General features: G+C 37.6%; 11 protein-coding genes and 1 non-coding gene across 12 annotated transcripts; 10 read left to right on the plus strand and 2 right to left on the minus strand.

The window, feature by feature from the left end:
* Positions 1-188: 188 nt before the first annotated feature.
* Positions 189-1,184, plus strand: SOCG_00291 (GTPase Ypt1; the record flags this gene model as incomplete). Its single annotated transcript, XM_013162711.1, has 5 exons — positions 189-217; positions 276-512; positions 563-610; positions 685-781; positions 853-1,184. The coding sequence occupies exons 2-5, from the start codon at positions 330-332 to the stop codon at positions 1,182-1,184; spliced, it is 660 nt and encodes a 219-aa protein (XP_013018165.1). The 5' UTR covers positions 189-217; positions 276-329.
* A 908-nt stretch (positions 1,185-2,092) lies between these two features.
* On the plus strand, positions 2,093-2,947 carry SOCG_00292 (optic atrophy 3 family protein; the record flags this gene model as incomplete). The annotated part of the gene is made up of 3 exons (XM_013162712.1): positions 2,093-2,200; positions 2,253-2,410; positions 2,503-2,947. 3 exons carry the CDS (start codon positions 2,093-2,095, stop codon positions 2,945-2,947), a joined length of 711 nt encoding a protein of 236 aa, XP_013018166.1.
* A 403-nt stretch (positions 2,948-3,350) lies between these two features.
* SOCG_00293 (ubiquitin carboxy terminal hydrolase Ubp9) lies at positions 3,351-5,581 on the plus strand. Its single transcript, XM_013162713.1, has 4 exons — positions 3,351-3,424; positions 3,475-3,582; positions 3,639-3,652; positions 3,715-5,581. The coding sequence occupies exons 1-4, from the start codon at positions 3,398-3,400 to the stop codon at positions 5,306-5,308; spliced, it is 1,743 nt and encodes a 580-aa protein (XP_013018167.1). The 5' UTR covers positions 3,351-3,397; the 3' UTR covers positions 5,309-5,581.
* SOCG_00294 (ARS-binding protein) lies at positions 5,438-7,150 on the minus strand. Its single transcript, XM_013162714.1, has one exon. The coding sequence runs from the start codon at positions 6,805-6,807 to the stop codon at positions 5,752-5,754; it is 1,056 nt and encodes a 351-aa protein (XP_013018168.1). The 5' UTR covers positions 6,808-7,150; the 3' UTR covers positions 5,438-5,751.
* A 1,033-nt stretch (positions 7,151-8,183) lies between these two features.
* SOCG_00295 (uncharacterized protein) lies at positions 8,184-9,639 on the plus strand (the record flags this gene model as incomplete). Its single annotated transcript, XM_013162715.1, has 6 exons — positions 8,184-8,292; positions 8,446-8,594; positions 8,636-8,708; positions 8,747-8,989; positions 9,030-9,137; positions 9,195-9,639. The coding sequence occupies 6 exons, from the start codon at positions 8,184-8,186 to the stop codon at positions 9,275-9,277; spliced, it is 765 nt and encodes a 254-aa protein (XP_013018169.1). The 3' UTR covers positions 9,278-9,639.
* Positions 9,640-9,669: 30 nt separating this feature from the next.
* On the plus strand, positions 9,670-12,390 carry SOCG_00296 (proline-tRNA ligase). The gene has a single exon (XM_013162716.1). The coding sequence runs from the start codon at positions 10,182-10,184 to the stop codon at positions 11,457-11,459; it is 1,278 nt and encodes a 425-aa protein (XP_013018170.1). The 5' UTR covers positions 9,670-10,181; the 3' UTR covers positions 11,460-12,390.
* Positions 9,850-9,966, plus strand: SOCG_16294. The gene has a single exon (XR_001203002.1). It is a non-coding gene; the product is annotated as a 5S ribosomal RNA (ribosomal RNA).
* SOCG_00297 (delta-1-pyrroline-5-carboxylate dehydrogenase) lies at positions 12,325-14,421 on the plus strand. Its single transcript, XM_013162717.1, has one exon. The coding sequence runs from the start codon at positions 12,626-12,628 to the stop codon at positions 14,270-14,272; it is 1,647 nt and encodes a 548-aa protein (XP_013018171.1). The 5' UTR covers positions 12,325-12,625; the 3' UTR covers positions 14,273-14,421.
* Positions 14,422-14,570: 149 nt separating this feature from the next.
* On the plus strand, positions 14,571-15,822 carry SOCG_00298 (coatomer epsilon subunit). The gene is made up of 2 exons (XM_013162718.1): positions 14,571-14,722; positions 14,770-15,822. Exons 1-2 carry the CDS (start codon positions 14,692-14,694, stop codon positions 15,603-15,605), a joined length of 867 nt encoding a protein of 288 aa, XP_013018172.1. The 5' UTR covers positions 14,571-14,691; the 3' UTR covers positions 15,606-15,822.
* Positions 15,823-15,987: 165 nt separating this feature from the next.
* Positions 15,988-19,493, plus strand: SOCG_00299 (G-protein alpha subunit). Its single transcript, XM_013162719.1, has one exon. It carries the CDS (start codon positions 17,395-17,397, stop codon positions 18,610-18,612), a length of 1,218 nt encoding a protein of 405 aa, XP_013018173.1. The 5' UTR covers positions 15,988-17,394; the 3' UTR covers positions 18,613-19,493.
* Positions 19,397-22,211, minus strand: SOCG_00301 (vesicle coat protein). The gene has a single exon (XM_013162721.1). It carries the CDS (start codon positions 21,594-21,596, stop codon positions 20,523-20,525), a length of 1,074 nt encoding a protein of 357 aa, XP_013018175.1. The 5' UTR covers positions 21,597-22,211; the 3' UTR covers positions 19,397-20,522.
* SOCG_00300 (SIN component Cdc14) lies at positions 19,540-20,564 on the plus strand. Its single transcript, XM_013162720.1, has one exon. It carries the CDS (start codon positions 19,699-19,701, stop codon positions 20,422-20,424), a length of 726 nt encoding a protein of 241 aa, XP_013018174.1. The 5' UTR covers positions 19,540-19,698; the 3' UTR covers positions 20,425-20,564.
* Positions 22,212-22,230: the final 19 nt, after the last annotated feature.

Below are 22,230 nucleotides of genomic sequence, written 5' to 3' on the forward strand. Positions count from 1 at the left end.
ATTGCGAGCTATTTTCGAGCTGCCCTGTGATATTTTAAGGATTAATACCGTTGTGGAAAACAATACTGAAAACTACGCTAGATTAATTTGGAGAAAAAATATATATATTATGTAATCCTTTATAGCTCGTTATTAGATATTCAAGCTTTGTATACTGAAGATGGCACTCCGTTTCAGACCGTCTACACAACAGTACAATTAAGATGAATCCAGAGTAGTAAGTGAAATAGCGCGTTTTACTTCTTGAATGAAAGGAAATTGTTAACAAAAAATAGAGTAACAGTGGAAATTGATAAGAAGATCTCGATTCAGTTTGATGTTACAGTTATATGAAACATAAAGCTTCGAGAGAAAGCGGAACTGTTGAATCAAGGCTAATGCAGAACAGATACGACTATCTCTTCAAGCTTTTACTTATTGGTGATTCCGGTGTAGGAAAGAGTTGCCTTCTCTTGCGATTTGCAGACGATACTTACACGGAGTCATATATTTCTACCATTGGTGTCGATTTCGTAAGTTCATTAGAGAGCTGAAATATTGAATTAAATACTAACCTGTATAGAAAATTCGTACTATTGAGTTAGAAGGAAAGACAGTTAAACTTCAGATTGTATGTGTTATGTAGAAGGGGGATTTTCTTTCCTCGAGAAGTTGTGAGAAATTTGTTTGTTAACGTATTTACAGTGGGATACTGCCGGTCAAGAACGTTTTCGCACAATTACAAGCTCTTATTACCGTGGTGCTCATGGCATCATTATTGTTTACGACGTTACGGATCAAGGTATGGATATACAAAAAAAAAAATAAAAATAAAAAACAAAAAAGAAAAGGACAATAGCTAACCATGTATAGATTCTTTTAGTAACGTGAAACAATGGTTACAGGAAATTGACAGATACGCTGTTGAAGGTGTCAATCGTCTGTTAGTCGGCAATAAGTCAGATATGACTGATAAAAAGGTAGTTGAATATACTGTTGCCAAGGAATTTGCCGATAGCTTAAGTATTCCTTTCCTTGAAACATCTGCCAAGGATTCTACCAACGTTGAACAAGCTTTCTTAACCATGGCACGACAAATCAAGGAGCGTATGGGAAACACCACCTTTTCCTCTTCAAACGCCAAATCTAGCGTCAAGGTAGGCCAAGGTACCAATGTCTCCCAAGGTTCTAGTGGTTGCTGTTAATGTATAAAGCGTGTAAGATACGTATTAATTGGCCTCTCCCTCTCTCGCGTGTTTATATGTTCTATATGTATTTATGATACTCATTGAAAGATCTATCTGTTCATTTGACAACACTTTCCTTAAATATTCAAGCTTCTTGAGACTAATATTTGAATTGTCTTACGGTCTTATTCCTTGACGGATTCAATGGGTTTCTCTCTTCAGCAACTACCTTAGCTAAGGTATAAACAATTGTGTTTACGACTAGCAGCTTGCTTTTTCCTAATAATTGGAAGTTCTTTATTTCTTAAATCTTAAATTTTACAATGCTAAACAGTATATGTGTATCTAGTAAGCTTCCTATAGTTATTTCTCTCTTTGTATCAATGAAGCGAAACATGAGTGTTAGCTAGAAGATGTTTGTAAATGAAGAATTTCATGCTATTCTATTTCTAATACAATTAGCGACCAAGTTTGATCTGCTTGTCCAATGCTTCTTGTTGACATTCTTTCATATAACTTCTTCTCGGCATGTCAATGAGTCAGGTTTATGTAGCAAGGCCAAAAAATTAAACTATCAAATTTCAGTTATATGTAACGTAATATCCTTGGAAAGGTGTGAGATATCAACTATTGGATTTCGTTCATACTCCTATTCCCTGAGTCTAAAATCCGCATCCACCCTCTATCATTGTATAAAATTCCGAGTATCACTTACGAGTCCGCAATTCGATGGTAATTCATCTAGCTTTCTTTTTCCCTGTATTTTATTAAATATTTCATTTTTCTTAAGGGATTCTGTTTGCATTTTCTATACAGCCTTAGTGTCTTATTACCAACCATAGGTCACAACCTCCATACCGTTTCTATCTATCATTAAAAAATCAGTATTTTTGTTTCTAAGTTAGACTTACAAACTATTCCTTACGATGTCTTCATTGGCTCTCAAAATTGGAAGTTTATTAGTGCGGACGCTGTCAAAACCGATAGCGAATACAATAAAAGCGCAAGCAAAAGAACACAAGACATTCCGAAAGGTACGATCCTTAGTATATGTTTAGGCGCTGCTTTTGATCTGACACATTCTAGGTTTGCATTGATTTCGCGCAAATGATGCATCGAGCAGAATTCAAAATTATGGGTGCTAATCGCGCCCGCAGTGGTCTTACAAATGTTCGAGTTCGTCCATTAAATGATGCAAAAGCGGTAGATGCAGGTGCAAATTTTCTTTCCGAAACTTTTGTATTGTAAGTAAGAGAGGTTCCTTGATGGTATTATGCCGTGCTACAAGTTGTTTCTTTTGATAAACTTTTTAAAGGTTTCTGACATTTGTTTTTAGTACTGTTGCCGGCGGCGCAATCCTTTTCGAGACTTGGAGAGTGAGACGAAAAGAAAAGAATCGGCGTGACAATATAACTGAGGCTATATTTGGGCTTCAACAAGAAATTATTCGTATCAATGGTATATTGGAGAAGCAAATGTTAGAAAAAAAAGTTAAGGGTACCCAAGGTGAAAGAAATGATAATCATACGGATGAGGATTTTGAAGAACTTCATAAAGTAATGCATGCTGTGGAACAGGAATTGCATACATTATCTTCTAAGGAGAAGGAAGAGTCTAAAGAAAGGAAAAACGATGATTCAAATCAAGATTCAAGTAATTCGTCATCCTCTCCCACTTTGTATGCTTCCAGTAATTCGTCTGTTCGAGAGCCCGCCGAACTGTCTAAGAGTCCGTCACTTCTCTCTCAACCCGTAAAATCCGCAAACTCTCCAAATTCATGAGGCAACTGTTTTGAGATAACTTAACGAATTTTCACTATTCTACATATTTGATATTTTCTTACATGAACGCCTTGTCATCTTTTCGTTTATGCTCTTGTTTGATATCGGCCATCCATTTTGATCCCATCTCTTTGAGTTTCAGCTAATACTATATTTCCTTAAAAATGTATGTGATGTCTGTCATTTTTTAGCAAAAATTTTGTATTGTAACACTTAGGTATAATTTTATTGACATTTCTAAATTTCTGTTTTTGATCTTTTCACTCCCTTTATTATTGAGCCCATTTCTTCACATTGTATTTTATCATCTTCACCCTAAAATGATATATCATACTATTAAGTTTGATATTCAATTAATATAGTATTCCAATGAGGATGCCACTAGTGGTAGTAAGTGTTGTGTCACACACGCAAATTCTGATTTTACCAATTCATAAGGCCATCAAAGAAATGTCGTTCCGAAAATGGATGGGAATGGTAATTATATTAGATATTAGTGAAAATGTGTTTTATACTAACAATGGAAGAGTTCTGGGAGTTCTTCTGAATGGCGAAAGAGCATGTTGGAGTTGGAGCAATTGAAGCAACCATCAGTCCCAGAATCATTAACCGATCGGTTTTTTGGATTAACGAATGTAAGTTTGATTTGGAATTGCGTTTCTTAATGCTCTATTATTAACTCTGTGTCTAGTATGGTAACACCTGGTATGTAGAGAGCAATCCGCTGAATCTGAAGGAGTAAATTACGAGGGATCTAACCTCCATAGTTATGTGAGTTCTGTGCTCGTTTCTTTATATCATATAAAGCCATTTCGCGATAGTTTGAATGCTTTTCCAATTCCGAGTGTTCCACCAAATTGCAAAAGCGTCTGTGTGAAGTCAAATGGATCAGATGCATCAGGATCCAGCTCTTGGTATTCATCTTCTCGTAAGAAAAGCAATGATTCAAAAAAGCAGCCATCACCAGCTAATTTGAATGGTTGCGGTTGCGTAGATATTACAATGGCTGGTATCGAAAATGGTTCAAAGCATCAAATCCAAGTGAATAACACCAGCTATACAACGTATGGAATGGAAGAAAATGTATATACGAGCTTGAAAGATTTATATGCATGTGTCAGTTCTTGCGAATGCCGTTATGGTGTGTGCAGCCCCGAGAGATTTGTTCAAATTTTGAGGCGCGATAATGAATCTTTTCGAAGTACTAGGCAGCAGGATGCACATGAGTTTTTAAATTTTTTACTTAACTCTATAACTGAAATTTTGGATGAATATCATGCAAATCACCCCGAAATTCCTCACTCAAGATGGATTCATTCTTTATTTGAGGGTACTTTGACTAGCGAAACAAAGTGTCTTACTTGCGAAAATATTACTTCAAGGGATGAAAGCTTTTTGGATCTCAGTATTGATATAGAAGAGTACTCCTCTGTTACCTCTTGTTTGCGATCATTCTCTGCTTCTGAAATGCTTTGTGCAAAAAACAAGTTTCATTGCGATGCTTGCAAGAATTTACAAGAAGCAGAAAAACGTATGAAAATAAAAAAGCTACCAAAAATATTAGCCTTGCATTTAAAGCGGTTTAAGTATAATGAAACACTGGAAGCTCATGATAAACTGTTTCATACTGTCGTGTTTACAAACGAAATGAGGCTTTTTAATACAACAGATGATAATGAGGATGCTGAAAAGCTTTATTCTCTATCCGCTATAATTGTTCATGTCGGCGGTGGCTCTCACCATGGTCATTATGTTTCTATAGTTCGCACAAGGTCAAGCGGATGGGTATTGTTTGACGATGAAAAAGTAACTCCTGTAAATGAATCGTATTTACAAAGATTTTTTGGTGATCAACCTGGACAAGCAACTGCGTATGTCCTTTTTTATACGGCAGCTGAAGAATTTGAAGACTATCAGGATACTAGCAATGATGACACACTTCCATATCCTATATCCATTCCAAATCCGACTAATAACGAGAATACGGAAGTAAATAATACGCCAGCTACTCCCAAATCAATGTCTACACTGGCCCATGGTGACTTAGATCCTATGGTAACATCATATTCCTCTCAATACTCACAAAAAGCTGATAAGGACTTTCATTTTCCATTCAGTTCTGACATGAGCTCTTCGATGGAATCTGAGCGTAATCATCTCAAATCAACTGAAGCTTCGCCAAAATTTCTAAAACGCGAAAGCAGATCCTTTTTCCCTTCTTTAAGTCGAAGTAAGAGTCATAAATTTATATTCTCTTCACAAAGCAACTCTCCCAAGGATACGCCTTCACGTGATAATAAACATCTTTTAGAATCTGAAGTGAAACAATCGTTTCCATATAACTTTCGGAAACTAAAATGAAAAAAATGAAGCGGGTTCAAATCTATTGGGGTAAGATTGGCTTTTTGTTTTCATTTATTTTTGTATCTTATTGCTTCATTGAGGTTTCTTTGTTTATGTGCTCCTTTAAGTTTATGTAGCGTTTACTACCTTTCGTTTACGATTTGCATTCATTAGTTATTTAGTATTAATTTTTATCTTATTTGTTTCAATAGCTTTGACACGTATTGGACTAATGGATATATTTCCGTCATTCTTCATCAAATTCATTTCTTATTATCACGTTAACATGATTTTAATTCAAATCGTACAAGTTAGTTCGGAATTGATATAGTTGTAATCTAATTAACCTAGACACTGCAACTGCTGATTATGCTGAAAGTAAAAATCACCGCAAAGGTTTTAGCAGTTATTTGGCTATGCGAGAATAGTACAATCTCCACTCATATGCATTGAAGAATATTTTAGTCTTGTACTTGAAGAAAATAAAGGTATTTCTGTAAATAGATATACAAATCAGGATTACCATTTTTTTGTTGAAGTTCGTAGTCCAACAATAATTCGATAGCCTGCTGAGCATCTTCTTTGGAAACTTTTGAGGTAACCTCTTCCTCTTCATCTGTTTCAAAATTTCGGTCTCCAAATAACTCAAACGCAAACTGACTAATTATATCTTCTGAGCTGTCCATCCCCATTTCTTCTATCGGATTTATAAAATTTTGGATATTGATGGCAGCTTGAGGATCAAGCTTTGCCAACAATTCTCGTATTCTATCATCGTAGACAAGCAGTTTTGGATTAATCTTTTCACTCCCTTCCCCCCTTTTCGATGCAAAAATGCCAGAGTTTAGAAAACAATCTTTAATGAGGGTTGGTGATAAGTTGGAATGCCATGCTTCGTTTATCCATTGCATAGCAATGAACAGATTCATCTTATAATAAGGGTTCAATTCAGATTCTTTATGCCTAAGGAGAAATTTCAGCCAGCTAATTCGGTATAAGGATTTCAGATTATATATAATGCCGATCTCGAATGGGTTTTGAAGATTAACAGAGCTATTGGGAAGCATAATTATAACAGTATTTTTAAGATCACTTCCAGAAAGTCGTATATTTTCGATAGCTCTTCCATGAGCAATGAAATTGTCTAGTAAGAGTAGAACCTTTCTTCCTTCCATCCTTGCATCAAACCATCGAAGCCATTCTTCCATAATAGACGTCGTCATTAATGCTCTTCCAGTAAATTTCCAATTAACATTAATGTTTTCTGGACGGATTCCTAAATTTTTAAAAGCCCTGGGAAGATGGGAGTAACCTATGACCCACAATGGTAACTTCTCTGTACCTGAGGCATTGCAACAAGCTGTGATGGTAACTTTAGCTTTTTCACGACGAATCCCACGAATCTGTTCACTTTTTACTTTTTTCGAAGGACCAAGTTTCCAAAATAAACCAATCTCGTCCGCGACAAAAACATCTTTCTCCGGCAGTTGAGAAGTTAGGTCTTGTACAAGGACCATTCCAATTTATCTTTATAATTAATAGTTATATTGGAGTTTGTTTGCTAGCAATCTTTATCAAAGTACCTTTAAAGAAGGAAATGTATCGTCGAAACTGTTTTTATAACTTATGAATACCGTTTGTATTTTGTATCCTATCTCCTATGTTAGAAAAAAAAAATATATATATATAGTTAAAAAATATTAGAGGAGGGTTATTATCGCAATTTTTGTTTCAGAACCTCTTCACTCTTAAAAATGCCACAGTTATGGTTGATGGTTCGGATGTGAACAAGGACACCAAACGAGCATAAACTCGGCAGAGCTAGGAAATCCTAATCATAACGAAGATTTATATTTTTCATACTTGTTACTCTTTTCTCTTGAATGCCAATATGCGCTAATATATTGAGGCCAGAAGATGGTTATCTGGTTTCTTACCTACATTTATTCAACATGGAATGCAATTCTAAGTTTACCGAATTTATAATGATCACTTTGTTATTGAAAAGACATAAGTTGTCTACGTCTACAACTAAGAGAAAATACCAGTTCTCGTCGGATCACTGCAGATGAACATTTTAGTCGTTAGTACTGTGGTTGGAGACAATATTGAATTTGAGATGCTTTGGGCTTTATTTAGTTGAAGTTTCGCTATTTTTGGAAGCAAGCATTGCCTTTTTGATCGTTATGATGTTTTGGTTTATACTATTGAGAGCAGACAATTCGTAAAAGCAGTGGTCCCATTCGAAAGCATAGTCATGGAAAAAGCAGCTCAATGAATAACATGCAGAAAAAAATTAAGCACAGATCATGCGAGAGAACAACGAAAAGACTATAAACATTATAAGAATGCTTTCCATTCAATCTAAATCAACTTCCGCTGAGCAGCTGAGCTAAGAACCGTTGGATGGACAGGTTTCAGAAGAAACCCTTTGAGAATATTTAGAAAAAGTTGCTTCAAAAGAATGAGTGTTTGTGAATGCTGAAAATAACTGCGAGAATCCAACGTCAAGGTTTTATTGTTGGATAGTCCTTTGTTTACTTTTTGTAATACGCTTCTCGATTGGATTATACTATCACGAAAAAGTATGGTATATAACGAAACTCGAATAATCGTAACGAGGATATGACCAGTCGGTGACATAATGTCGCTGCTTTATGAAATTGAGACATGCGAAAAGCCATTACCAAGATTTTTTTCATTCCTATCTTTGGTTTTAGACAGATTTTACTCAAAACATTGCCTTTCTTTAGAAACAAGGAACGATTCCTTTTTTTTAAAGATCTCTGAACGGTGGAAAAGATTTCTACAGACTTTTCTTGGTAAATCTAGCTGATTTCGAACTAGCTATAAATATTGGTGTTCTTTTGGTTTTTGGTTTGCCATTGCAGAAATGAAGAATAAATACAGTCCTGTTTCAGATTCTGACGAGTCTTTTAAAACGCTCATTGATGAAAAATCAGATATACATTCTTCAGAGGGTACGCCTCCTCCGTATTCAGGTAAGATTTGTTGAAATAGAAAGGAACAAAAGAATGTCAGTTGTATCAATTTGTATAATTCCAGCGACTCAAGACTTGTGCTGTAAACAAACTCGACAAACGCTCCATCCCTTCTCAAACAACAAAAGCATTCATCACTAATACATTCATTAGCTCCGAACAAATTTATTGATTTAGAAATGGCTGATGGATCTGCTCAGCATTCTGCCCAAGAGTCCACTAACAACGCTGGATCGGATTCGACATATTCGATGTGGGTTTCAGCGAATATCTTCTTATTTTTTGCGTCTCTTGTGTATGTTGTAACTTCTTCCATTTTTCTCGTGGTGTTTTTTATTTCAAGATTCCTGTGAGGACGGAAACCTTTTGGGGACTTTCTGTTACCTGTCCAGTGTCCATTGTAGTATTTCTCTATTGTAAGTTAGCGCTATGTTTTATTTTTACTAACTATTAGCAATTTCTCAAATTCCTAAAGAATGGTTCAAGCAAACTGGTAGAGTGCTGTCCTACTTATTCACGCAAATTTGTAGTGTACTGTCCAACATGTGTGTCGCAGTAATATGTACGGCCTCTCTGAATGCCCCTTGCTATTCCGTGTATTATTTTGTAAAGAAGGTAATAGGATTTGAAAAGATGGACAAAGGGTTTTTCTATTTTGTCTGCATTGTTAACGTTGCCGTGTTTGTTTTATTTTGGAGTATGTCTTATAACCTGCGAAATATTCTAATTGGTTCTAGGTACGGATACGCGACAACTTCGAATCTTCATTGCTGCTTCAGGAAACTTCATGGGAAACATGGTGAATGACTTGGAAAACGGCATAAGAAATGCTGCGAATTATGTTCGTATGTACTCTTTATTATACCTTTTTTTTTTTCTTAGCATCTGACTAACCTAATTAGGACCGACAGATCCAGAAAATGAAGCACCTCAAAACGAAGAAATTGAGCTTCAACCTTTTGCTGGGCAAAGCGCTGAAGTTTGAGTTTTAACGAATCTTTTCCATCCCTCCTATAAATCACATTTTCTTTCGAAGCATCCATATCAATTGCAATCCCTCGAGTTTCTGTATTCTTGTCCACAAAAGTAAGCACAGCTTCATTCGGCAGGTTGGATTGCTTTTCACGTTCATTCTTTTATGTATTTAAGAATTCGTCTCGCAAGAGTGTTATTTATAAATCGTTCGTTTTCTCTGTGACGAACATCCTTGTTAATGCAACCTTTTTAATGATTATTTAGTTGTTATGACGATAATTTTGCAAAATAATCAACTAGTTTCTAATTCAAAGCTGGACGTATTCAGATTGGCCGTTTCAACTAATGTAGTTTAATAATTTACTTCTCAAACTACAGCTTCGTCAACTGCTATAAATTCAGACATTTGGTCTCAGACCTCAACGACAATTTAGCACAATGTGAATAGCTAGAAAAGAGAAAAACAGTGTGCTTTAATCTTTAAAGTATCAAAAACCATCCTCTATCAATTTTGTAAAATCTGAGATGATGAATATCCACTATATAACTACATATACTTTTTATTACACATTGTAAATGTCTACGGCCACACCTAGGCGAAAACACCAGTTCCCGTCCGATCACTGCAGTTAAGCGTCTGAGGGTCTCGTTAGTACTATGGTTGGAGACAACATGGGAATCCGGGATGCTGTTAGGCTTGTTTTTTACATTTCTTTATTTATAATTCCTTTTGTAAACTAAATTATCCTGTTCTCCACAACAAAGGAGCTAGTGATTGTTGTTGCTAGTTAGCAAACGAGGTTTTAGGAGGAAAACCAAAGCGCACTTTTTTGCAAAATTGATAAAAAGTTGGAAACGACTTTGAATTGGGATTACACTTTTTTGCGAAAGGACTAGCATGAATTTTGAACGGTATGCTGCAATTTATTAGAAATCGAGCTTCCGTAGAGCTGTTAAGTCGGTCTTTTCGTAAATATAACGTTCCCGAGTCTTCTGGACAGCTACTGCAGGATTTAGGATTTGTGCACATGTCTATGTCGGGGGTGTTTCATTTACTACCGCTTGGTCTACGAGTACAAGACAAGATATGTAGACTGGTTCAACAGTCGATGAAGTCAGTTGGTGCAACCCAAGTTAGCTTGGCTCACCTTTCGAGCAAAGAAGTGTGGAACCGAAGCGGACGATGGGAAACAAGTGGGCGGGAGCTATTTCGATTGAAGGATCGAACGGAGCGAGAATTATGCCTTGCGCCTACGCATGAAGAAGATGTTACCCAATGCATAGCGAGTTTTGTGGAATCACAAAAGCAGCTGCCGATTCGGGTGTATCAGATCGGAAGAAAGTATCGAGACGAAGCAAGACCAAGAGGAGGATTGCTTCGTGGCAAGGAGTTTGTGATGAAAGATTTGTACACGTTTGATGTGGATGGGAAGCAAGCCCAAGGAACGTACCGACAGGTGCTGGGAGCATACCACCAGTTTTTTAAGGCGGTAGGTTTACCGTTTTCGATGGTGAATGCAGATACAGGGAATATTGGGGGAAAACTATCGCATGAATTTCATTATCGAAGCGAAGCGGGAGAGGATACAATATGCGTTTGTCCATCATGTGAATTTTCGACCAACTCGGAGCTGTTGAAAGAGACAGGATTGGGAAAGGGACACAGTTGTCCAAATTGTAAAGACGAGCTGACGTTGTCGTCGTCGATTGAAGTTGGACATGCGTTTTTGTTGGGACAAGCATATTCCTCCAAACTGGGAGCGAACGTCGAAGTGGATCAGCGACTTGAACCTTTGTATATGGGGTGCTTTGGGATTGGTATTTCTCGAATGATTGCAGCCATTGCGAATGTAACTAAGGACTCCAAGGGACTCGTGTGGCCGACAAATGTTGCTCCTTGGAAAGTGCTGGTGGTACCGTCATCGATGAAATACATGGCGGCAGCAGAGTCCGTCTATGACGGCGTTGCAAATGTAGTCGGTGCTGATAATATCCTACTAGAAGATCGTAGCCAGCATTCGTTTGGGTACAAGATGAAGGATGCCGAACTGATTGGGTACCCGTTTGTAATTATTGTTGGTTCGCAATTTGAACGGGATAATCTTTGCGAAGTGCTTGTTCGTTCCACTGGCGGACGACACCGCTTGCCCTTGCAATCTTTGCACCAGGTTCTCTTGGGCAACTTTTTGTGATCCACATGTCCATCGTGAGTGATTTCAATCTTTAAGTTTTAATCTTTTTTTATTTGTTATTTTTTTCCACAGGTTGATTCGGATTGCTTTTTTTATTTTCGTTTCTAGTAGATCCCTAGTAACGTTTTTACTCTATTCTGTTCTACACCGTTTGCACCAGGTTGTATAACAAATATTCCTCTTTTACATCCACATCCAACATTCACTTCTCATCCTCTCTCCTTCGTTCCCAGCGAGCTGCTACTCCTCTACTGTTGTTACTAGTACTCCACCGCCTGCCATTCCTACTATTTCTTTTCATTTCATTTCATTTCCATTAAGATCCCACCAAATTTTCACAAGATCCTACACTTTCTAACTCTACAATATTTGTAAAAGACAATTCCTTTAATAAACTCTTATCATTTACGATCCTTTTCGTGATCTATTCTTTCTACACTTTTTCAACCGTTATTAACCCTTTTCAAACCTACGCTTTCAAACTTGTACGTTTCATAAACGTGTCTTTTCTTCTTTGTTTTCTTTTTTTTTCTCTCCTCTTCTCTCTCCTCTCTCCTGCCTCCTACCTCTAGCTGCCCTTGGATTGTACCATGTACAAACATCTCTTTGTTATCAACATGCAATGCACCGCGTAACTGCCAAGTTACACTTCCATGGTACTGGATAAATGATTACATACAAACTGATAGTAAAACGAGGAGTAAACCGTTCAAGTGGTCCATCTACGTTCAATAGAGGCTTCAAGTTGCGTACTTTGACTTTATCGAGATTTTTATCTCCATGATCATCTCTACTGCTTATCGCTCTCTCTCCTGTTTGCCAATGCCTCCTACTGTGTTTTGTATATGCATATATTAGAGAGATATATATATATATATATGGTAGGAAGGATGGATGATTGAAACTGCTATAGTAAAGAATAATCCATCATCCATTGTAAGTAGCAGTAGTAGCTTTACTGGAAAAGATTATTCAATTGCTTTTTCTTTTTCTTTTTCTTTTACGTTTTTTATATTTTTCATAAAAACGTTTCTTTACTAGTTCCTTATTTGCCTTATTTGGAGTTTCGGACTTTATACAATTCCGGTTCTTTTATTTCTTTGTTGCTGGTTTTTTACTTTTGTTTTACACATTCTCGAAAAGAAAACGATTCTTATAAATTCATCATGTCGAAATTCGCTGACTTTCAACTTCCTCTCATCAAAAACGAACCCCCCAAAAATTATGGACCCCAAAGTGTGGAGCGCGAACAACTTGTCGCTGCTTACCGGGAATTAGAGTCCCAACTTCCTGTGACCATTCCTCTCGGTGTCAATGGAAAGGACGTCAAGACTAACGACATTGGTGAACAACGCTGTCCTTTTGACCACAAGAAGGTTGTCGCCCGTTACCACCGTGCCAGTCCCGCCGATGTCCAAGCCGCCATCGAGTCTGCTCTCGAAGCCAAGAAGGAATGGGAAAACTTGTCCTTCACCGACCGTGCTGCTGTCTTCTTGAAGGCTGCTCACTTGATCAGCACAAAGTACCGCTACAAGCTTATGGCGGCTACCATGATCGGCCAAGGCAAGAACATTTGGCAAGCTGAAATTGACGCTGCTATGGAAATCGTCGACTTTTTACGTTTCGATTGCAAATACGCTAGCGAATTGTACTCTGTTCAACCCCCCGAAAACTCCACCGGCGTCTGGAACCGTACCGAGTACCGTCCCTTGGAGGGCTTTGTTTACGCCATTACCCCTTTCAACTTCACTGCCATCGGTGGTAACTTGGCTGCTGCTCCTCTTCTCATGGGCAACGTTGTCCTCATGAAGCCTTCCGACCATGCTGTCTTGTCCAACCGCATTGTTTATGACATCTTCGTCGAAGCCGGTCTTCCCGCCGGCGCTTTACAATTTGTCCCCGGTGACGCTATCGAAGTTTCCAAGACTTGCTTCAATCACTTTGACTTTGCCGCCCTTCACTTTACCGGAAGCACCAACGTTTTCCGCTCTTTGTGGGGAATCATCGGTGAAAACGTCGCTCACGGCAAGTACCGCACTTACCCCAAGATTGTCGGTGAAACCGGTGGTAAGAACTTCCACCTTGTTCATCACTCTGCTCAAATCCGTTCCGCTGTTGTCAACACCGTTCGTGCTGCTTACGAATACCAAGGACAAAAGTGCTCTGCATTGTCTCGTCTTTACGTTTCCCGCTCTTCTTGGGAAGCGGGCTTCCGTGACCAACTCTTACAGGAAGTCAAGGCTTTGAAGGTCGGCGCTCCCTTGGAAGACTTGTCCAACTTTGTTGGCCCCGTCATTCACCGTGGTAGCTTTGACAAATTGAAGGCTGTTTTGCAAAGCGCTGCCGCTGACAGTGAAGTCGAAGTCTTGGCTGGTGGCAAGGCTGACGATTCTACTGGTTACTTTGTCGAGCCTACCATCCTCCTTTCCAAGAACCCCAAGCATGACATCTTCAAAACCGAATTCTTTGGCCCCATCCTCGCTGTGTACGTTTATGAAGACGAATCTTTGGAGGAGGTTTGTGAATTGATTGATACTACCAACGCGTACGGTTTGACTGGTTCTATCTTTGCTCAAGACCGTATCGTCGTCCGCAAGCTCACTGAGCGTCTCCGTAACGCTGCCGGAAACTTTTACATTAACGACAAATGTACTGGTGCTGTTGTTGGTGAGCAACCCTTCGGTGGTGCTCGTGCTAGTGGTACCAACGATAAGGCCGGTAGCGGTATGATTTTGTCACGTTTCGTTTCTCCTCGCTCCGTCAAGGATACTTTTGCTTATGCCGATTCCGTATTATACCCCTCTAACCTTTAAAAAAAAATCGTGACTTTCCTTCCTTCACGAACCTCAAAAGTTTTTTTTTGTGCATACTAATCCAAAATAATTTTTTTATGCATAGATTGATACTCTTATTCTCCTACAATTAATAGTATTTTTCTACCGTTTTTAAATCCTCTCTCGCATTCTTTCATGCCTTCACTTCATAGTCGTAATTGTAAAGTATTGTTGTGTAAACTCCCAAAAGTCATAGTCAATTCTCATAGTCGGTGTACCCGCGTTGATAGAGAAAGCAGATGAATTTAATCTCTCTTTTCATGAACTAATCATACTTTTTATTCAACAATTTTTTAATTCAATGCGTTATAGAATCTGATCGCACCAAGTAGATAATATCTCCTAGCCAGCTTACAGGTACCTTCTTTCTACGTCCACCAAAACAATTGACCCACACAATGTTCTCTTGGGAGGCAAGTTTATCGAATGGTAAGAGATTTCGTTTTATTGAATGAATAAATCATTAACTTTAAAAGAACTTTACTTTGTTCGGCAATACTTTTATAGCGGTAGCTATGACAAGTTGTCTGAAATCGATACTTCATCCTTATCCGAAAAAGGCCTTGAACTAACAGAATTGTACATGGCCAGAGCAAAGCTGGCATTGGGAGAAAGTATTGAGTCGATTCAGGGCACGCTTACTCAAAAGTCTGCCGGAGGCGCCGCTCTTTTGGCATTGGCAGGAGAAGGAAACATGGACCATTTGATCGAGCAGCACGGCGATACAGATGCCGCTGTGCAAACACTAGGCGCCATCTATTTGATTCATAAAGAAGCTTATGACGAGGCCTTATCTTTGCTCCAAAAATCTGTGGAAAACTTGGAAGCAGTAGCTTTGGAAGTCTATATTCGTTTATACCAACACAAATTAGAAGCCGCAGAAGCAGCAATAACGAAAAGTTTGGATTGGGCCGATGAAGAAATTGTTTTGCAAATTGCTCAATCTTGGGTAAAACTTGCTAAAGGCGGTTTAGATTCTTACAATGACGCCTTTTACGTATACGAAGAATTAAACGGAAGTGAAAGCAATCCTCGTGTTTTGACTTGCATGGCTTGCTCTGATTTATGCTTATTACGTACTCAAGAGGCCGTAAGCTCTTTACGATCGGCCCTTGAAATGCAATCCGACTATACACCAGCTGCTGCCAATTTGAAGACAGCTGTTCTTGCTCTAGGTCCTTTGGCCCCCTTAGACGCAAAACAACTTTACGAAACTTCTTCTTGTGGTGCTTTTCTAGCAAAACAGTTGAATCAAAAATCTCAAGAATTTGATACATTGGCGACACAATTTCTCGCTAATTCTTCTGCATGATGATTGTGCAAGTCTTTTTTTTTTTTTTTTTTTTTCATTTCATTTTACGATCTTCGCTATATAGACGATTATCCTTTCATTCCTTGTCGATTCGCAAACGCTCGAACTTGATTTCAGTCGTATAATTGTCCTTGACATTCCTATAATATTTATAATTCAATTAACTATGCCTTTTATTCTCCTTGTGTTAGACACATTGAGTATTAGAATAGTAGCTATTTGTAATTAGTTTAAAGTATTCCAAAAGTAAAACTAATCAGTGCTGCTATTTGGAACACGATTTGTAGGAAGGAGTCATATTGGGGTGCTTCATCACTTCTTGGATACTCTGTGCCCAACCTTTACTTTCTTTACTCAACAAACACCTTCACCTACAGATACCTATAAGCATAGTATATTCAATCGATAAATCAATTATTTCTTTAAAGTATCTAAATTTCTGCTTTTTCAAGTATATCCAACAAATTCTTATTGATTTTACCTTTCATGAAAGACGATTAACTGAGCAATCCGGGTGTCTTCTTCAAAACTGTTCCATAGTGTTTTTAAGGGCCAAACATCTCTTTTTTTTTCCTTTTTATCATTTAAACAAACCCCCCAAACCGGAGATCGCTCAGATTTAATACAATTCCACCATGTCATAAGCAAAACTAGTGATCGGTTGAAAAACTTCTTATGGTGTGTGCCTTGAATGAAGATGCGATAAAACTCTAAGCTTGCTGATGTGCTGCTTTATGATTATGGTATATGAACACATCAAAATTCCTGTAATTAATAATGTTTGGGAACCCCGCCGTCCATACACTAAAACAACTAAGGACTAAGGGACTCGATATACTATGCTACAATTAATATTCAGAGACTTCGTATTGATGTTTGAATAAATGATAATATGGGTGAACAAAGTCTCAGATCGCACGTGTGATAGCCTTCTTCAATTCCTTTCATAAATTGGCAAATCTGTCCATTAATATTCCCTATTACATGATGTCGTTTAACAGCTGTCACGACCTTAAAAGAAGTATTTGATGTGATCATTTGTGCTTTTAGGACTCTATCGCGGATCTTGCTTCATCATCGACATACCGTCCATCTCTATGCTCTACAATTCGTTATTGAAAGCGGATACACTCTTATCGAGAAATTATCAAGTAATGATTAGTTATAAAAGGTGTATAACTTGTTCTTTGTAGTCGCTTCTTTTATCACCGGCTACCTATATCTTGTTTGCTTATTAAACAAAGCTTTTTGAAAAGAACATATAATTGAGGTATTTTCTTTTGCTCCCTCTTTTGGTTATTCTCATTAAAGTCATAAACATCTACTGGTTCTGTTAATCTTTGTCTGGATCTGTGTCATCTTTTACAAAATCCATTCACGGTCAGAATCGATTGGATTCGCAAAACTATATTGAATTTCTTCACTTTATATTTATTGGATTGATCTTGATTGCTCCTAGTGACTACGAGTCTTAGTTGTTTTGAGTGGTTTTGTCGCTAGTGTATAAGACTGAATAATTTTGAAATCCTCAAAGAAACCTGCTTTGATGTTTAAGAAAACTATTTCTTTTTACTTTTTTTAATACTAGGATCCACTCATTCTTCTCTCTCTTTTCAACCCGGATTTCCCTATAATTGCAAATTTGGTCCCTTAGGCCAGCCTCCGAATACATTCAACTCTTCTTTTTTTAGGATTCGAAATTCCGGGAATTTGAATCATTTCGTAGCTTTAAAAAGCAAATTTTCAAACATTCTCGTTTATACTGGTAGTATAAAAGCGTGTTTACAACATGGGATGTATGTCCAGTAAGTATGCAGATTCGACTGGGGGAGATGTTATACAAAAACAACAAGTGAAACTAGAAAACCAAGGAAGAGAATCTTCTCCTGGAGGTGATAGAAACCCAGTTAAGGAGCATTGGCTCAATATAGTCTTGCGCGGTAAGCCACAGAATTCGAACGCAGGAGCATCAAACCAGAATGGGATTAGCAAAAATGACAATGAAATTAAAGTTTTGTTGCTTGGTGCTGGTGATAGCGGGAAGACGACAATCATGAAGCAAATGCGCCTTCTGTACAGTCCAGGATTCAACCAGGCTGCCAGACGGCAATACCGTATTATGATATTTGAAAACATAATCACGTCCGTGTGCCTACTTTTAGATGCCATGGAAAACAGTGGTATGAGCTTGTTGCCTGAAAATGAAAAATATCGACCTATTATTTTGAGAAAGCACAATATACAAGTAAACGAGCCTTTTCCAGCAGATCTTTACGAGGCATTGAGAGCTTTGACGCTCGATCCAAAAATAAGAACAGCGCAGAATTGTGGTACAAACCTTTCTCTTTTAGATAACTTTTATTATTACCAGGATCATATTGATCGAATTTTTGACCCCCAATATTTACCCTCAGATCAGGATATTCTGCATTGCCGAATCAAGACCACAGGAATTTCTGAAGAAACGTTTTTATTAAACCGTCATAAATATCGCTTCTTCGATGTGGGCGGTCAACGCTCAGAACGTAGAAAATGGATCCATTGTTTCGAATCCGTCACAGCACTGCTCTTCCTCGTTTCACTTGCAGGGTATGACCAATGTTTAGTCGAAGATAATAGTGGCAACCAAATGCAAGAGGCATTGCTATTGTGGGATTCGATTTGCAATTCAAGTTGGTTTGCAGAATCGGCAATGATTTTGTTTCTAAATAAGTTGGATTTATTTAAGCGAAAGGTCCATACTTCTCCTATCCAACAGTATTTTCCTGACTATCAGGAAACACCTTCCACTCCGACATTTGTTCAAACCCAATGCCCGTTTTCTGATAATGCCGTAAAAAGCGGTATGTATTATTTCTACCTAAAGTTTGAAAGCTTAAATCGCATTGCTTCTCGTAACTGCTACTGTCATTTTACAACCGCTACGGATACGAGTTTGCTTCAGCGAGTCATGGTTTCCGTTCAAGATACAATTATGTCGAATAATCTGCAATCTTTAATGTTTTAAGGACGACAGTGATAGTCTTGATGAAAAGCACCATTCATCCTATGGTGACGTACACTCAAATAACCGCACTGTGTTTACTTGGAACCTCTCCGTGGCTGCATGCCACAGCATATATATATACATATATAATCTCCTATAATTTTGTAATACCCTTCTTGCATTCAACTCTTTTTGAACAACGAGTTTTGTTAATACCGACAATTGATCTTTCCTGTTTATGCTAGGACGAATTTTCGTCCATTTTCTAATACTGATGAGTCCTATTCACGTCCGAGCTTTCTTTTCTGCTTGCTGACACATGATCGACATGAGCGAAATGGAGCTAATCCGGAGAATGAAGCATCATTCTCTAGATACAAAGTAAAATCTTGAATGTCTGAATCCCTTGAACGCCTTTTTAATTACGAACAATTATTTTGTATAATTTCTCAAGAGATAGCAATTGGACGTTTATTCCAATCAATTGATATAACTACGTATCCAATTTCGTTCTTGTGTATGAAAGAGATCGAAGCATAAATATTTGTGTAAACAGTTCGTCAGTATATAAAACCATTCTGTACACAAGGACACTTATTGACAGCAAAATTAACAAAAATACTATCTGCCTTTGCACAAGAGACACGTGCAAATGGTATGAGGACATGAGTCAGGATAGATTCATATTCACTAAATACCGGCTATGTAGTAGATACCTGTTTCTTCTGGTGAACGTTGTTTATATTCTGTTTCCTATGATTGTTGCATTCATGAGGGTCGCTTTGACATATCCTAGCAAAGTGAATTTTGGAAAGTTTGGAAATCTTTATTTTATTCTAGGAAACAAGCTATGTACCACTTAATTTGATAAAAAAACTTTCAATAAGAATATACTCTTTGTCTTAATATTCATTAGTATGGTAAAACAAATACTCATCTTGATAATACTTCGAAACAAGTTCTCTTCCATGTCCCCACCCTCCTAAAACCGTAGAGACCCTAAACCAGTGAGCTTCAAGAAGTTATTATTTCCAGAGCATACTTGATGTAATTTAATACAAGAAGAATATCTTTAATAAACGCCTTTTTCTATAGTTATGTGCCGAAATGGAGGATTTATTAATTAATGCTCGTCACCATTTGTGTATGCGGAATCCCAAGTTCATTCGTATCGGTCTTCGACAATTGGAATCCATTCTATACCATATTGCACGACCTAGTAATATTCATGACAAGATTCCGAAAGAGATCTTTTTAAAGCTGCAAGACTCCCATCTATACAACTCTGTTGTTCCTTGTATATATGCGCTGGACAGCCTTTTGGATTATCAACAAAATGATGAAGCTTATTTTGAAGACTATGTCTTCATTCAACGTTTAATGGATGATTTGTTGCATGTTATTGAAGGCCTGGTATTAATCCATCCTATGTCTCAATTGTTTTTTGAGGATAAAACCACCTTACACCTTTTTATACAGATATTGGAACCAAGTCAGATTAGAAACCTTCAAGTGGCAGCTTTAAAAGCACTCGTATGTATTATGGTGGACCGTCCTCTTGTTGTCCGACTGTTTGAGTCAATTGGTGGTCTACACCATATTTGCATGTTATTTAAGCACAAACAAACTAGTCAGGATACTCGTTTACAAATCCTTGAATTTTTTTATTTTTATTTATCTCCGGAACCTTACAATATGGAGGATTTACCCTACCGTAAAACCCGAGCGGAAAAGCAAGTCTATCTTTCAAAATATCTTTCCAATGTTCATGACTTACGGAAAGACCTAGATACTTTTAAACCTTTTGGTAAATTAGACGAGACATTTGATTGAAATTTTGGAACATCTACTTTATTTCTATTGCATTTTCAGATTAATTGAATTCCATTCATACCCATAAGTTAGATTATTTTCATATCAATAAATTATTTTTAGCATGTCAAGTCAATGCGATCCCATATGTCAAGAATCCAACTGAATGAACTATGGATGCCGATAAATACCCCATCCCAGCAGGTGATATCGGCCAAATTCCGACCTTCTCCTACTCCGTCACGCCTTCGTAAAAAACTAAATGAAGGCAATCTTTGGGATAACAAGTATGTAGATGGCGCTGTGCCATTGCTCGGAGACATTCCATAAGGTGTTTGACCAGGCACATTGGATGAACTTGATAAGGAAGAAGCATTTGAGGTTGGTGAAGCGAATGTTCCGTTGACAGAAGGAGTTTTTTTATGATACATGGGATAGTTTGCAGTAGTCTTTGTGGATGAGAGCCGAAGAAATTGGACCATCTGCGAAAATTTTTCAACGATAAAGCTATATCTATTGATCAATTCATGATCGCTTTTACTCAATGCAACGAATGCGTAACGTCGCAGACCACCACGAGCATGCGAATCATGTAGCGAAAAAGACTGAGCAATCACGTATCCGTTTTCTTGATCCCCAAAAAATAGCGGGTTTGACATGGATTCGGAAATATCTGACGATACGGAATACTCACAACTGAGGCATCGGACCATCAATCTCCTTAAAACAGAGTACCGATTCTGATTTCGAGGATATTGACTAGAGATATAAACAATGTCTGGGTTTTTTGTAGAAAGAGAAATAAGTCGTGGAGGAACATCCGGTAGTACGTACTCACATGGAAGAACTATGCTACAAGTAACACAAGCAGACTTTCGTGCAACAGGACTTTGTCGACACGATGAGGTCAAACCAGCTGACGGAATATGAGGAGAGTCAGTTGCTTTTGATTGTCTTTGATTGCTGTCTTCAGTGTCACTTTTAAATAATGACTCAGTTGAACTTAACATAGGATCTTCTGAAGATTCCCGAACTTCAGACTCAACATTATTTTCTGGCACTGTGGAAGATCTTGCCTCTGAAGGCATGTCGAACTGATCATCCAATTCAGAACGAAATAGCTTTTGAGTACAAAAGATTATTGAAGGGCCTTCTAATTCACAGAAATGCCCAAGAGAAAATATGACATCCATATTGTAGTATGGAAAGAAATTAAGGAAAACGAATCCGAGAAAAAATAACCAAAATACAAAATCGTGTTGAAATTAAACAATTCAGTGTTATCATTAAAAGTGACCACGACCTTTTTGGAAAGCCAAAAGCATTCAATAATGATAAAGCCAATGCAAAAATGGGTAGTGATTTATAGTTTTTGGTCTTGCAAGATCAACAATTAGTTAGTAGTTAATTGTTTAAGGGTTCATAGCAGAATTAGATAACTTCTGAAAGGACTCAAACATATAATATATTAATGATCACATCCAAGAACTCTGAAATATCTATCATTATAAGTGTGATCATAAATGAAATTGAAAACTTGTAATTCGATGTTCCATTTATTGTTGGAACCTCAATTCAAAGTTATCGCTGAATTTATGAAATCTATTGAAATTAAACAAACTTATATATTCCCCAACGGAAGAAACGAATGATTTGCGTCCGTCTGGTAAGTAAACCTTTGATTTTTACAATAGAAAAGTTCACTGTAGCAAATGCTTTTTATATAAAAACAGAATTAGGTTTTATATAGAATTCCTCCAATTTACAGAGGTTTTTGGTCATTTACCTAGAGAGGTGGTGCGGAGAGGATAAGAGCGTCGCTAACAA

The sequence above is a fragment of the Schizosaccharomyces octosporus genome, assembly GCF_000150505.1.
Source record: "Schizosaccharomyces octosporus yFS286 unplaced genomic scaffold supercont6.2, whole genome shotgun sequence".
In the NCBI taxonomy this organism is placed as follows: domain Eukaryota; kingdom Fungi; phylum Ascomycota; class Schizosaccharomycetes; order Schizosaccharomycetales; family Schizosaccharomycetaceae; genus Schizosaccharomyces; species Schizosaccharomyces octosporus.

Coding starts and splice junctions, on each gene's coding strand:
- SOCG_00293 (XM_013162713.1), top strand. CDS start 3,398: ATGTCGTTCCGAAAATGGATGGGAATG. Junction 3,425..3,474: donor TCCGAAAATGGATGGGAATG/GTAATTATATTA, acceptor TAACAATGGAAG/AGTTCTGGGAGTTCTTCTGA.
- SOCG_00294 (XM_013162714.1), bottom strand. CDS start 6,807: ATGGTCCTTGTACAAGACCTAACTTCTCAACTGCCGGAGAAAGATGTT.
- SOCG_00296 (XM_013162716.1), top strand. CDS start 10,182: ATGCTGCAATTTATTAGAAATCGAGCTTCCGTAGAGCTGTTAAGTCGG.
- SOCG_00297 (XM_013162717.1), top strand. CDS start 12,626: ATGTCGAAATTCGCTGACTTTCAACTTCCTCTCATCAAAAACGAACCC.
- SOCG_00298 (XM_013162718.1), top strand. CDS start 14,692: ATGTTCTCTTGGGAGGCAAGTTTATCGAATG. Junction 14,723..14,769: donor GGAGGCAAGTTTATCGAATG/GTAAGAGATTTC, acceptor TAACTTTAAAAG/AACTTTACTTTGTTCGGCAA.
- SOCG_00299 (XM_013162719.1), top strand. CDS start 17,395: ATGGGATGTATGTCCAGTAAGTATGCAGATTCGACTGGGGGAGATGTT.
- SOCG_00300 (XM_013162720.1), top strand. CDS start 19,699: ATGGAGGATTTATTAATTAATGCTCGTCACCATTTGTGTATGCGGAAT.
- SOCG_00301 (XM_013162721.1), bottom strand. CDS start 21,596: ATGGATGTCATATTTTCTCTTGGGCATTTCTGTGAATTAGAAGGCCCT.